The sequence below is a fragment of the Chaetodon auriga genome, chromosome 5 (genome assembly GCF_051107435.1).
Source record: "Chaetodon auriga isolate fChaAug3 chromosome 5, fChaAug3.hap1, whole genome shotgun sequence".
NCBI classification, from domain to species: Eukaryota; Metazoa; Chordata; class Actinopteri; order Chaetodontiformes; family Chaetodontidae; genus Chaetodon; species Chaetodon auriga.
The window spans coordinates 9676401-9691765 of record NC_135078.1 but is presented as its reverse complement, the minus strand read 5'-3'; the positions used below and the strand labels follow the sequence as shown (position 1 = coordinate 9691765).

At 40.7% G+C, this 15365-nt stretch overlaps 1 protein-coding gene across 1 annotated transcript in view; it reads right to left on the bottom strand.

Annotated features, from left to right (window-relative positions):
• cfap299 (cilia and flagella associated protein 299) overlaps positions 1–9232 on the bottom strand; it is a 66940-nt gene extending 57708 nt beyond the window's left edge. The window contains exons 1-2 of the mRNA XM_076731916.1: positions 9125–9232; positions 6119–6261 (exon numbers count right to left, since the gene is read on the bottom strand). Of these exons, the coding sequence (XP_076588031.1) occupies positions 6119–6261; positions 9125–9232 (251 nt within the window). The remainder of the gene's footprint in view (positions 1–6118; positions 6262–9124) is intronic.
• Between the last annotated feature and the right edge of the window lie 6133 nt (positions 9233–15365).

Below are 15365 nucleotides of genomic sequence, written 5' to 3'. Positions count from 1 at the left end.
AAGGATAAATGAGTGTCAATGCAAGGTGTAAATGCACAGAGAACACACTGCGATCAGAATGCTATCACATCCACCAAACCACATCTAAAGAGAATCTTACTGTGATTGCAGTGTGGTTGAAAGCTCCAGAAACAGCTGGTGAGCAGGCCTTGAGTTTAGATTATTTTGTCAAAATAAGTCATATGTTTTTAGGTGTCTTACATATGACCAGTGAGTGAGGGCAGATGTTTCATTAATCATCAATATGAAATATGGAATGACTTCTAAAATGTGGAAACATGCAGGCCAAACGACAGCTTGTTATTTATTATCTGCTGCACCAGCTGGTCCTAAACTGGTGTGTATGTTGATCTATGTGCTGTGTGGTGGGATGTGGTGGCGAGCTTAAGCCTGGCAGGATGTGTGTCTCTGGACAGAGCTTGCAGGGGAGAGCTCCAAAGTTACACACCCGTCCAAAATCACAAAGTCCGAGGAAGGCAATTGGCTTGACAGCACATGTAATAGAGCCTGCAAAACCTCGTCGCCCAAGGGCCCTCACCAGAGTAGCAGTCGTGGAGAGCGGCGGGGTTTGGCTGGCTAAAAATGAGCCTGGGATCAGCTTCGTGAGGCTTCTCATGTCAGTCACATCCACAATCTTATTTTCGCTAAGCATCTGGAGGTTGGATCCGCAGTGAAATGTATTCACTGTGCGTGTTCGTGGCACTGGTTTTACTTGGCACAGCAAGTGATAGCTCACTTTTAATATAGAGTAGAGAGTTAGAGAGAGGAGAATTCTTGAGGCAGACTGTAAAAACGCAGCAGTACAATGGACAATGAGCATGGCTGTGGTTTGGACGATGGGGAGATCGCGGGGAGCCCGATGGAAACCTCGCAGGGCTGCCGTGAGCACGCGAGGTCAGGACATATGCTGACATGGACTTCTGGGCCTGAGCCAGAGCCGGAGCAGAGAGGAAACTGAGGCCTCACGTCTGCTCAGCAGTGCTCCCCTGCTCCTCTTGTTTGTCTCTGACATTATATCAACAGTCATTCTTATCTGAGATAAAACAAAAGACCCTCAAAACTTCTAATATGTCCGTATTAGAAGTTTTGACATGCCTTTGTTTGCATTGAACAGAAAACAACCTCCAACATCTGGTTGAGGTTGAGGAGTTCAAGTGATTTGGAATATCTAAAAAGAAAACAAGACATTCGTGTTCTGCTAAAGTCCTGAAGTACTGATGTGACTCTAGCACAAAACCCTGAACTGTTAACTCACTACTGGAACACAGGAAGAAATGCAAGCTGTTCACTTTCTTTTGTTGGGTTGGTGTTTGATAGCATCTTAGCACATCTAAATGCAAACTAAAATTCAGATTTCTGGCCTTCAGATCAATTTAGGATCAGCATTTAACATTTCAAGTAATAAAAGTTAGCTTGATGGCTGAAAAATCAGTAAGTAAAACCAGGTATTTTACCAAATCCAAAATTAAACCCAGCTATCTGGACTCGACCATGTTCTTTTGCAACTTTTGCTGATTCTGACTACTCACTCGGCTTCCCCCTAACCAAACAACCACACAACTGACTAAGCATCCCATTCATTCAAGTTTCCTTCTTCAATCACGTATTGAATTTCACTTATGTCTGATGAGAGCACCAGGTCTTTTGTTTGGTCTTTTTGTGATGTGCTGGCAAAGCCCCTCCTTTCACAGCCAAGCTGTCAGGAGGAGTGTGGTGTCCTTAAAAATGAGACAGGGCAACAACAGGGCAACATCTGATTAGCATTCAGGGCACTATCTCCACTCCCTTGGTATTTTATTACCACAGGTGCAGGGGCATTCATTGATCAGATGCACGCTACAGGCGAGGTTAGCCCTTAATTGAAAACAGCTCTATTTATACACCTGCAGGCACTAAAGATCTCCCAGGGAGCACAGGGAGGTTGAAAAGAAGAGAGAGGAAGGGGGAAAAAACACAGAGCAGTGACAGAACAGTGAAAAAAGGCATGCCTTGGGAGACATAGGTTAAAGCCTACAGGGAAGGAAAAAGGCATTCCCAAAACAGCATGGCTGCCCAGTGCCATGAGAGGGTAAGCATGCAGGTGCAAACGTCTGAGGGGAAGAACATGTTTTTCAAACAAAGATTACCGTTTGTTGAAAAGAGGCACAAATAAATGCAAATCTAAATGGATGGTTATTCCAAACAGCACTTTTAAAAAAAAAAAAAAAAATTGGACAGATTTTTTTCTTTGCTAGCCAAAGAACAACTACAGTTAGTTTGTTTACCGTCCAGCTGCCACTGTTTGTGGCCACACTCGCTTTTCACAACACTGTACTCATTGTGCTCAGCCACTTTGCAGGTGGTTCATTGCATCCTGGGCCTCATGTTTTCACAATGTGACCATAACAGAAGGTCAGAGGGTCAGTTTCTTTGGTGGAAGTCCAATCAGAAAACCACAGAGGAAAGAGCAATCTGCATTTAGACACGGGGGGGGAGCTCAAACCTGCCACTTTTGATGGAAAAGGTCTGCAAATGCTGTACGTTTTTTATTTTTTCTGTCTTGTCAAGGTCTTTTGCAAGATGTCAAATGTGGGAAAGCAATGAAAGCTGTTAATTAGTTCAAAACTAATATATAAAAAAATGATGCTGGCTTGTAGTCGCCTACAGGTTGTTGGCATTGAAGCAATAATCCAAACAACAGGTGAAACATGCTAAAATTCTTTACCCACACTTCACTCTCAGGTCGCATGATGACTGACAAAACTGTGAGAAATTCTCGAAGGCAGCAGATGTATCAGATGTCTATTTAAGGGTTAAATTCAATATGGAAATGTACATTAATTTGCTATAAGCTATCATTTACCTAGAACTGGATCACATTCAATATTAAGTGCTTTCCTTTTGAAATAACATTACCCTGCTGGTTAATTACCTTGGACAGGATTCAAAAACCACTTGCTGCGGTCAGACCAGCTCAGAACAACAGACTGTGAAACTGCTATGAGTGATGTTTCTCCCAACAATGTCCGATTATTAACAGAGCACTTTCATCTGTCTGCTGCAGAGTGATGATGAAAAACAAGGTACTGTATAATTGATAATGGCAAAAAATTACACAGCAGAGTGAGCCAGGAGGGGATGTTTTGATCTATAGTTTTGAATTAGAGCCAAATTTTTCATTTAGTCTCTCTTTAGTTCCGCGAACAGGTGTTTTAGCATCCAAAACAAAAATCATTCAGGTGACCTGGGCAGATGGAAAGCAACCAGTGTTTGAAACCTGGTACAAAACATCTTTTCAAAGTCATGTTTTCTTGTTCATGGTTCCTGTCAAATTCAATATGAAAAGGCAAAAGGGAAACAAATGTGCTCCCCTAATAAAGTTGTGCTGTTGACACTTATTTAACGCACGTGCCTGGTTAGGACAATGCTACATTGGTTTTGCACTATGTCCTCTGTCCAAATGTGGCTTTGTCATGGTAGTGGCAAAATTTCAAAGGAATATTCAGCTGAATATGTATTTTTTGAATATCATATATGAATCTACTGAATGCCTGAAAGGAGAGTAGAAGTGAAATTAATCGCTAATGATTGAATTCACTTTTCTAGCAAAACCGTCAAACACTGTATTTCCAGCCTCTCGACTGTGAGGATTTGCTGCTTTTCTTTGCCATAAGTTTTTCAGGTAATGATAGATTAGATTCCAGTGGAGAGCCGGAATCACAGAAAAAAATAAAAACACATCAAAACTTCTATAGAAACTACTTCAGTCAATCATTTACCAACAGAACTTTTGAAAAATGTTGTCTAACCTAAAGCAGCGCTACAAGACAAAGACAGTATTATACAGATGTGTTTTTATGAACCTTTAGATCGATGTTCCATTTTCCATTATCCCTTTCAAATCAATTTGACTGGATGTTGTCAACATGGAGTTTGTGATCCTGTATTCCTTACAAACACATCTGAGGATCACAGCCTTTGAAGCAGTCTATACATGGATGTAGTTCTTGGAGAAGGAACAGACCACTGTGTATACAACATCCCAATGTTCCCGTACAACATTTCCCTGGATCCTGTTGGGACAAGATGAAAGGCTTTGTGGCCTAATATCACTGTAACTGCAGGTGTGGAGGCTCCCATTTCACCAGTGTCACTGATGTTCACAGACATTTGGCAGGGGGGGCAGACAACAGCGAGACATCTGCACGTTTGGATAAGCATCTGAGGGTTCAATCAAATTCAACACCTAGCAGGTAAATGTTTGGATACCTCCGAAACCCTGTGTGTGTGTGTGTGTGTGTGTGGTGAACAGTCTTATTTGGAGTCTGTTCTGGCTTGTCATCAAAGGAGATACCACAACCACATGGCTTTATCAAGAATGAGAACAATATCACTGTGATCACTTTCCTCAGGAGGGGCAGTTTATAGAGGACTCCAGTTTGTAGTTTTGTCATCCAGCTTGTTTATGTTAACCACTTTTATTTGAATTTAGACAGATGGGCAGCCCTTGTTCAAAGGAAAGTCTTGTTCGTGTAGGACATGGACTTGATGAATTACTCCCATTTATCCTGTCTCTTTGAAAAATGCAATTCTAAAGGATTATATAAGCTGCTCAAACCACTACCGCACCGGATACAACTATGAAAGATTCAGATTTTATGAGCTGTCATGCTTTGATTAGCAGAGCAGACCCTCAGCCAAAAAAGCATTTTTCATTTTCCTCTTGATACTGCGGCTGCCGCTCACCACAGGAGGACAGAAACCCCGTCTCAGAAACACACTCAGTGAGCTGCTTCACTGTGCTGTTTAGGCTCGCATGGGTAAATGGTAAATGGACTGTATGTATATGGCGCTTTTCTAATCTGACGACCACTCAAAGCGCTTTTACAACATAAGTCTCCATTCACCCATTCACACACACATTTGTACAACAGCTAAGCCACCTGCTCATTACGAGCGTTATCCATTCACACACACTCACACACCGATGGCACAGCATCGGGAGCATTTGGGGGGTTCGGTATTTTGCCCAAGAATACTTTGACATGTCGATTGCCGAGGCCAGGGATCGAACACCGAATCTGAATAAGCATCTAACTGCGCCTTTCCATTGACTTTGTATGCAACTGCATGTGTCGCATCACATTCTAATTTTAATGGCCACTGCAGGAGGGAGGATCCTGACACAGAGGGAACCGGATAATAAAAACACAAGGTCGTTTAACCAAACTGTTGAACGTGGCTCATCTTTTGAAGCAACGCAACGCAGTAAGATTCTCCAAACACATGCAAACACACAGTCCTGGTAGAATACAGTATGTAGTAACAGGAATGGCATAATTCTACTGTTTACCCCACAATCGTTTAAGCAGGGGATAAAATGATCTTTGTGAGAACTTTAGCAGCACCTGAAGCAACACACCAACTCAGCCACTTCAGAAAAACGCACTGCAATCTCCGCACTGAACGCTGTTTCCACCCAGTGTGAGTACAAGGCCTAACAATAACAACAATAACCCAATACTTAATCAGACTCCACAGGGCAGGTTTCTCTTGCCTCCCTTACACAGGGAGGTCAGGAGTCAAAGGTCAGGACTACAGCAGCGGTCTTGAAGCTGCTAGCCAGTGTTTGGCTCAACAACAACAGGGGATTAAAGCACCCCAGTGTATTTTTTGACATCTTGTAAATCTGAGATCACACAAAACACATCAAAAGTCGAGAAAAAAAAATTAACTATAGGAAAAATTCAATTAAAAAAATGGAAAATTTAGGCCCAGGCCATTTTTTTGTCATATCCTTTAACCTCCCAGCTTCCGCCATAAGGGAGAAGACTGAGGATCAGTCATTGAAAATATTATTCTTTCATACTGAATGAAAAGTCAATACAATGAACCACAGACCACTAACACATACAGGCAGACACTGGGAGAGTAACTTTTCTTCTCTGAACCACACTGACTGATTGATTCCCAAATCCACTAACCGCATTCAGACATTCAAACAGCTAAATTTAATTTTCAGAATGTAGCGCAGCTTCCTGACATCCTAGCATTTGACTGGTGGCTGGTGTGAGCTTGTCTCCAGTCTTAGGCACACAAAGGACATCTCAGTGAGCACGGTGCGTTGGTGAGAACTCACATTGGCTGTGTCCTGTCGTAGAACGTGTTGCTCTTCACAGCCTCTGCAGCGTGTGCAGCTGCTTTCTTCTCCTCAAATTCCTCCCTGCTCAGGACCGTGCCCTTGTGGCCGTGCTCCACCAGCTTACGGGCCAACTCCCTGCTCTGCAAAGAGCAAAGAAAAGGAGAGGAGTCGGTCGAGGAGAGGGGACAAGGCCTGCAGGCAGGGCTGAAGATTGTCAGATGTTGTCAGTCTTGAATTCTGGCATGGTGAGCTGTGACTGCTGTGATTTATTTTCTCACCGCTCCTCTTGGAGAGCCCTTTAGGAGTGCAACTACTGTTTTTACTATTATTAAATGTCAGCAGTCGTGAAAAATGCCTATCTCAATTTCCCTCAGCTCGATGTGATGTCTATTTGCTTGTTTTGGCTGCCAAACAGTTCAAAACCTAAAGAGATTCAATTAAGTATGATAGAAAACAGAGAACAGCAGCATATCCTCATATTTTAGAAGATGGAACAAGAGAATATTTGGCATTTTTGCGAGACAAACGTTTTAGATAATTACTTTCCTGTCTGTCCACTAACTGACGAATCAGTGGCTATTTATGAAGCATATATCAAGTTTCTGCAACATCCTGGATTTGGGTCCAGTTCAGCAATTACCACTTAGTACTGACAAATGAAATTTGAAATTCTGTCAGCCAGGAAGATTTGGATTTACTCTGCATGCTGGCCTTTAGTTTAAAATTGTTATTTCACTCCCTTTGCCAAAATATGGATGTGATATCCTGCTCTGCAACACCACAAGCTTCAGATATAGTTTCATTTTGTGGGTTTAGTGTGATTTCATGCCTGCGCACAGGTCCATTCATTTTCTAAGTGCGTGTGTGTGAGAGCTCACATGTGTCAGTGCTTCTGCAGGGATTGTTAGCTACATTATTCCAATCACCGTTCGCAGACCCACCGTCATTAAAGCCAAGCCATAAAGTCATCATCTAAAAACCAAATCTTGCTGTCAAATCCTGTGGCTTGTCAGATCAAAGCTTCGGCCACATGTCCTCCTACCCAAAATCCCAGCAGCCGGGCCTGCGTCCGCACCCGAGAGGAAAAGTTATATTTTCCTTCAACTTTGATGTGGCTCACCAGAAATGAGTCTCAGACATTTGCCGGTCCTAAAATTGGCCTGAAAATCATTGTCTTTGTGTTCAAGGCTCATTGAATAAGTCTATTTGAGCGAGCTGCTGCTTACGGTCGACACCAGGGCCTGAACTAATACTCTACATCCATCCTAGCAGAAACCATACTGACTTTGTAATTAAAACCTCTTTAGCTACTTTTCTGAGTTTGCAGTCATAGTTTGTGACAAGCCCTAAATAAAGTCATCCAGGAAAAATAGGTTTATAATTAGCTGATTTATCAGAACCTGGGCCTTATCAGCATGAGTGCACAGGTTAGATGACCCATGGTGACTGTGTTATGTCACAACACAGGGGTGACTGAGTTTGATAGTGATTGACTGCAGCTGATTATCAGGTCAGATATGAGTTGCTCTATTCTCTGTGTGGACACAGGTGTTCAAACAAAGTGGCCACCACAGCAGCAACTTATATCACTAGCAAGTGTGCCATCTGCTGGGCAAACACACAATTGGCTTTTTCTGATGTACAGGTTCAATCCAAGCCTATTTAGAGCTATTGGTAGACCAGTTAGAGTATATTTAAGAGCAAAAATCTCAAAGTATCTATGACAAAGATCATAGAAATATGATTAATTCCTGTGTTGACATGGAGAGAGAGAGAGAGAGAAAGAGAGAGGCAGACAGATAGATAGATAGATAGATAGATAGATAGATAGATAGATAGATAGATAGATAGTCTTTATTGATGCTATGAATCAATGATGCTATGGTCAACATTACATGTCAACATGATCATAATGGTGAACACATTTTGAGGTACAACAGCATTTGCAAAAGAGATACTAAAGACTTCTGAATCCTTGAAACAAGAAAATCTGAATAATTTTCAGGCTTTATCAGGACTTTTAGTCCCAATGTCTTGTGGTACCATAAATGTGGGATTTCCACTCCTAATGGTCACACTACAGTAATTGCAGTTAGGAGGGGTCAAAGTGGGTCTACAACTTGAGATAAACTCAAGTTTTGCAAAACAATTTTTTTTTTCTCTCTACTTTTCTAAATTCTAGGAGTGAAGAGTCAAAGAAATATTAATTCATCTACATCTCATTCATCTCTACATTCATCTTTCTCTCATAAAGGACGCTTCTTGATTAGCCCACCGTTTAAACCCGTCAGCACACCTGTGTGTGACTGCCACCTAGCGTGTGACCACATACGCTACACCGACAAAAGCCAGCCTTTGTGTGACTCCACACACACCGCTTTAATACAGCAAATATTAATGTGGTTATAAAAACTGTGCAGAAAACGAGAAACAACGATAATATGTAAACACGTGTTGTGTACTCTAAATTTGACACATTTAAGACAGACCAAGTTGCCGACAAATGCGTCGTTTCGAATGTAGAGAACCATTAACCAGGTCCCATTCCAAATTTGGCAAATGTGGTATACCATCACCGGCAAGACGGGCATACCTCGTAAAAAGCCCATTAAATTAACGAATTAACAATCTTACGGATGCAAGGTTCAATACGGCATTGCATTAATAAAAAGTCAACGTGTAAAATCTGCTTTCATCTGCTGCTGCCTTGAAAGCACAGACTCTGAATGAACTGATGCTATACTACAAACAAGAGCTGGTTGGAAGATTGTTGTACCTGCCGAATTCAACAAGGGGTCTTGGTGAGTTTGAAAAAGTCGATAGTTATGTTTAAATGTCGTGCACTGTTGCAGTGTTATCAAGAAAATCTTAAAATGGCAGCTTAGTGAGTGCGGTTCTGACATACATAGTATACAAAACAAAACAGAAGCGGGGTTACTTAAGGACAAATAGCAAGGACGACATAGAGGGTTAACGTCAATAGTTTGTACCAAAGTGACTCACTTTTAAGTAAAATAAATCCATTGGCGTAACTTTGGAGTCCAGGTAATCTTCGTAGACTTTAAACTGTGTTAAAGAGTCGTGGAAACGAGCGGCGGTGCTGTACTCCATCTTCCTGCTCTGTGTTGTTAAGCGCTGCCATAGAAACCGCCGTACCTGTAATTCATATAATTTGGCGCCACATCACAGGAAGCGGAAGTAAACACGATCACGCCCCCAAATCCAAAAAGAGCACGTCCTTTATGTAAAAAAAAAAAAAAAAAAAAACCTAAAATGTAAAGTACTGTTGTTCATTCAATATCAATATTTTACAGACTTTAAGGTGAAATTGAAAAGAAGCAAATGGTTTGGCAGTGAAATTGAAACCCTGGTTTCAATTTACTGTTTCACAGTAAAATGTATGGCATGTCAGGTGTGTCATACAGACAGTTGTTGATTCTGATTGCCTTTTTCTACAAATCTGTATCTTTTCCTCTGTGATCTGATACATTACAACATCACTGGAGTGAAGACAGATAACAGATTAAACTCAAGTGTTTTCCCGGGTTTTAGATTGTATTGTTTCCTTGTGAAATATTCCAAGCTAATCGCTGCCTCTCTTTCCTGTGCTCCAGGATCATTATTTGGCTACCAGCCTGCATGTGTGCTCTCCAACGCACTACGACCTGCTACCTCCAGACAGCCCATGCCATTCTCCCCAATTCATCCACCCTGCTCCAGTTGGTCCAGCCATACCTGATCGCTGTCTTGCCCTCTGCTTCAGCAAGCTCATTCACTCCTGAGTCTGCGTCTGCATTTGGGTCCATGCTGCATAACACTGGGTCTAACTATCTTTGGTTCTCTTCAGATCTTTTTCTTTAAATTTATTATGCATGTCAAGTTTGAGAAAGATTTCCACAAAGCAGGGTTCAACCTCCAGAGGCAAAGCCTTCGAGGTCTGTGACACATCATAGCTATAATAAAATGTTTTCTTGTTTCTTTCATATCTCTTCAATCATCTTGTGACCCCTCAGGTTTGTGATGTCCCAGGTTGGGAACCACTGCCGTAACAATTTAATACAGACATGCTTGTGCGGAGTCATTACGGTGGCTCTTCCTCAAGAGGATCAACATGGTAAATCATCGACTTCAACTCATTCTAATTGAAAATAAGTAATCCCTGTATCACAGGTGTAAAAAGTACTGCAGATCCTCTGTAATACTGTATGTCTGTGTTTATGTATGCCTGATAAACTTCAAGGAAGTCAATTTACACTTCATATTGGGCCTTAAGCTGGCCTAGTGTACAAGATGACAAAGTTATCCAGTCCCATGATGTCAGTCCCTACATCCTGGCAAATCTACACAATCTGGCACCTTTACTGACTGTAAAATACAGAATAAAATGTTCAGTGTGAATGTTCTCGGCTCCATTTACAGAAATACTGTGACTCTTGGCCGTCATTATCCTGTTTTATTATCATTTTGTTTAAATTTTCTCATTTAGCATGTCTTTTAATGGCTCTGCGATGACGTCCGCGGAAAGTGAGGTAATGATTAAAAATGTTGTAATGAATGTGCTCTCGTCCAACATCCAAGTAACTTATGGGCAACGTGAGCATTCGCAGGCCGACAAATAAGACACAAGGAAGCGGAGGCAGATGGTAAGGCCAGCCCGGCGGGCAGAGGAGTGAAGATGTAAGTTAGTTAACGAGGGAACCTGCTCCTTCAAGATCAACTTTGAATAAAGACTGTCACGCAAGCTTCATCTCATCTCTCAGGTCACCAAGTGTTTCTTTATCTAGAATTAAAGGCCTGCTTCATTATTTAACACCGGTATGAATTATAAACGGCAAACTGTTGTTCTTATTTTGTGTTGAACAATCTTTTCCATGGTGATTACTCTTTCTCTCTTCTCACTCATGTTGCATGATTTTCTGATGAATGTTTAGAAAAGGTAAAAATGTACAGTACTTACAGTCGAAGTCCTGCAGCACTTCAGTCGCTTTGTCAAGAGGATCAGACAACATTTGGCACAATTCGGCACTTCAATACATGACTCTGGTATAATATGGTTTAATGGCTAATGTTAGCAAACTTGGCCAGTTTGCCGACTCTTTTCTTTTTGTCTTAGTGTTATTCTACTTTTTAGCTTGGCACAGATAACGTTTCAGTGGTTTCAGTGTGCCACTGAAGGCAAATGATTGGTACCTCACTAATACAGCTTCTTGGCACCCATTTTGCCAGTTCTCATAGTTTTGTCACAGGGATTACTTGGAAAGATTCAAATTTCTTTTAGTTTATCTTGGTGAAAAACATTATCACTAAATTGTACTTCTTGAAGAATGTTCTAAGTACACTTGGTGCTATTTTTGTTGCGTTCAAGTATACTAAAGTGTACTCAAGTAGTCCTTGAGTACCACTTGAATAATACTTGAGTGTACTTGAAGTGTAAATAGTTTGCTGAATTGGCACAACTTTTTGCAAACTTTAAGTGTACTCAAGTACACTATTGAGAATCAGGATTCATTCAAAACACACGCAGTACACCTGTATTATATCAGCAGTGTCTTGGAAATATACTGAATATACTTAAAACGAAGTGAAATGAAAGCATACTTTAATTAAGTAAGGTAGCAGTGTACTACAAAGAACTTTTCATAAGTACACTTTATTACTGTTGAAAGTATTTGTGATTTAGTACACTAAAGTACTTTAAAATACCACTTTAAGTATTGCAGAATTAGTATAAGCATTTTTAATACATTTAAGTAGAGCCTATGTAGAAGCACACTTAAAACTATATGTTAAATTAAGTGAATTTGTACTGACTTTTCTACACTTAAATATATCTGTAATACACTAAAATATACGACATATTGACCCAGGTATGAACCTTGCATTGGGTTTAAAACTGTGTGTCCTCAAATTAGCTATATTCACACAATATCCACATGTGTATACTCTTAGATAATATTTAGATTTAGGTAGATTCTACTTTTCATATTGTGACCATAAAGAGACGACTGGAAGAAGTACACATGTGAACGCAGGTTCCCCAGGAGGACACACACGATGGAGGACGTGAGCTTCAGATGTGTAACCTCTCAGGTAGTGGTTGCTTCTCCCTGGATTCAACTGAAGGATGCTGTGTTGCTGTGTTGATTGGGCTTGCCTTAAGCCAATCAATAATTCTTTTTGCGGTAAGTTACTCTAATATCTAATCCTGAGGCAATCTAATTGTTAAAAATTAATTTGAAACATTCCTCTTTCTTTTTAATCTTCTTCTTTTATCGTCAAGGTGTTGATGACACCACATCAGTGTGGAGTTTGTGACTGTGAAGCATGATAGTGCTAAAAATAAGCATTGATTCCTCAGACAACCAGGCCTGGATAAATTAAATGTAATTTAAAAAACAAATTTGAACTTGTTCCACAGCTGTACACACACTATTTTTCTAACGTTGATGAAGCCGTTGTTTTGGGTCCTCGGGATAAAAGAAAAGAGAGACACAAAATATTAACAAGGCTAAATACTGAATCATTAGAGTCAGGGCAGGAGGATGCACTCCCACTCATACAGTATGTAAACGAAGATGGAGAATCTTGGTCAGTAATCAGTGCTCAGGCCTGTTTTAGACTACAGTAAAAACTGTCATGACCTCAGAGGATTTGGAGAACCTCAGCCAACTCAGTCCTGTCAGCACACACACACACGCACACACCTGTCTTGCATTAGTCAGCCACTGTGATCCTGAACTCTTTCTGTGAATGAAGTAACGGCACATAAATACATTTTTCTTATGTATTATATGCTTCACAGTACACGTGAATATCCGCTGATATATTTGCTTTTTAATAGTCATATTACATAAAAACTCTTCTTCATACATACATTTTTATAAAAAAAAATTCTGGTACAAAAAATATTTCTTTGGGATGTGTATGAGGACGACACATGATGGGAACACAGAGGATCATTAAAAAACAAACAGCATCAAGATATCTACAGTCCATGAGGGCCCCAGCGCACGGAGCTTTCACTTTGCCCGACAGAGACAAAAACACTGGCCACAGTATAGATAAAGTTCCACTGTGATAACCTGTGTATTAACCTTACAAATCCTGGAAAGTAAGAAAATTGTTTGAGGAAGATTGGATTCATTTTTGGTGCACATCTAGAAATTACTAGGAATTTTTAGTCTCACAAGGTTGGTAGATTTTTTTAATTTCCCTATTTTCTTATGAACTGGTACTTTAGTCCCATGATTGTCATTTTGTGTATTTTTTGGCACATGCTGTTCAAGACACAGATCAACAATATTTTCTATAATAAGGATAACACATATAGATTCTAATGCAGTCTTGGTGGATGTTTGTACACGACTCGAGTTCTGCACGGTCTCGACACTGAGCTGCACCATGTCTGCATCTTTCTCTTTGAGACCCAGCATTGAAAATGACTGCACTAAATTTGAGACCAGAAGCTATATTTTTGTCTATTTCTGACAGTTACTGTAGCTTGCCAGGCTAATGCAGTACAGTGATACACTCTTGCCTCTTTCCCTCTCAACAATGCGCATTGCATATCTACTTGCAGCACATTGCACACATGGGAGCAGATTATTAGCAGAGTCAGACAGAGAGAGACAGAAATACTGTGATAAATTACATTTGAAAATGACCAAAACTGAATCCGGTCCAAGCATGTAGCTTTACCCAACAATACGACCTGAACCTGGCACAAAATCCCAAAACTTTATCACCATCCACTGCAGCAGAACTCTGGATCTGAGTGCTTTCTGGTTGCTTGTCTTTTGGTGTTCTTGCATCAATCTTAAGCACATATGTGCATCACTTTTGGTCACACTGTGGAATAAAACCTTGCACTTTAAAAATGTCCCATAGTACTGTGTAAAGAAATGAGAAAACATCCATAAACAACCTTTTAACTCACAATTCTTATGACTGCAATGTCAGTACAAAGTGTATCGATCCATGTTTTACACTTTGTTGTAACAGGCTCTCAACTGTTAAAACATTTGTCACATACATTGTGACATAATATACTTGGGACATTTTCCCATTGGTTAATACACAGGTTCTAACAGTGGAATATGATCAAAGTAGTTTGACCGATTGTCCATTAGAATTTCTTTGAATGCTCTTTCAAAATGCACCCCACCCTCAACTAAAGTAAAGACAGCATTTAATTCATAGTTCAGGCTCTTGGGGAGGCTAAGCTACGTACTTTACAGCCAAACCCGCCTTTCTCCCCAGAGATGTCCGTATGTTCCTGAATGTCCATTCCACGGCTGTCTGCCATCTGATACACCTAAAGCCTCAACCTTCCCCAAAACAAGTGACCACTCTTTCTCGGCATCTTTATCCCCGCGGTGGCAGCGTGGGCTCCTCCTGGGTGGAATGCCTTGAGGTCATGACTCTGGATTTTTTCGGGGACAGCCGGTTGCTAAAATGATAGTTTTGATGGACAGTTTTCTCCTTGATCCCTCACAGCTGTCCAGGAGGAGGGGGTAGTCTGCAGAGATCCAATCTACGTTTTCATGTTGATTATCACAAATCTGGTGTTAGGGAAGGGGACAGTCGGTCAGTGAGGATGTTTAGGCAGGAGACGTTTGAAGCACTTTCCAAGTGAGGTATGAGAGGGTGTTTCATGTCTCAAAAGTGGTTAAAAAAGATGCCTAAGAGACAAATTCATCATTTAACCAACAGGAAGAGCATATATATCTGCATTACAATTACTCCTCAGTGTTTACAGCTGAAATCCATGACCAATTTTTTTGTCTAAATGTCATGTTTTCATCTGCATGGTAGAGTGCATCTTTTTGGCTGTCAGTGACAATTTGGTTACTATGATCATCATTTTTGTACGGTCCCTTACCAATTAACAACCGATATATTCAAAAATCCTTTCAAGAATATGTAGCAAATGGAAATGAAATGGATTTCAGCTCTGACAGCATCTGATTTTAAAAGCCATTTTTCAAGCTGGGGCACTGCTGAAGTTCACCATGGACACAAATGATAACATAAAGTAGGACAGAGCATCATGGACTCAAATGGAAAGACAAGTCCCAGCTATGATCACAGCTTCAGCAAAGAAAAGCTCAGCAGTAGTACCTGGCAGCCCTTTGAGGGTTTTCACACACTTCATAGATACCCGGAATGCTTTGAATGTGATAAATGACCATTGTCAGTTTTTCGCTCTAGTCCATCACTTATATGGGCGTCCGATGTCAGAACC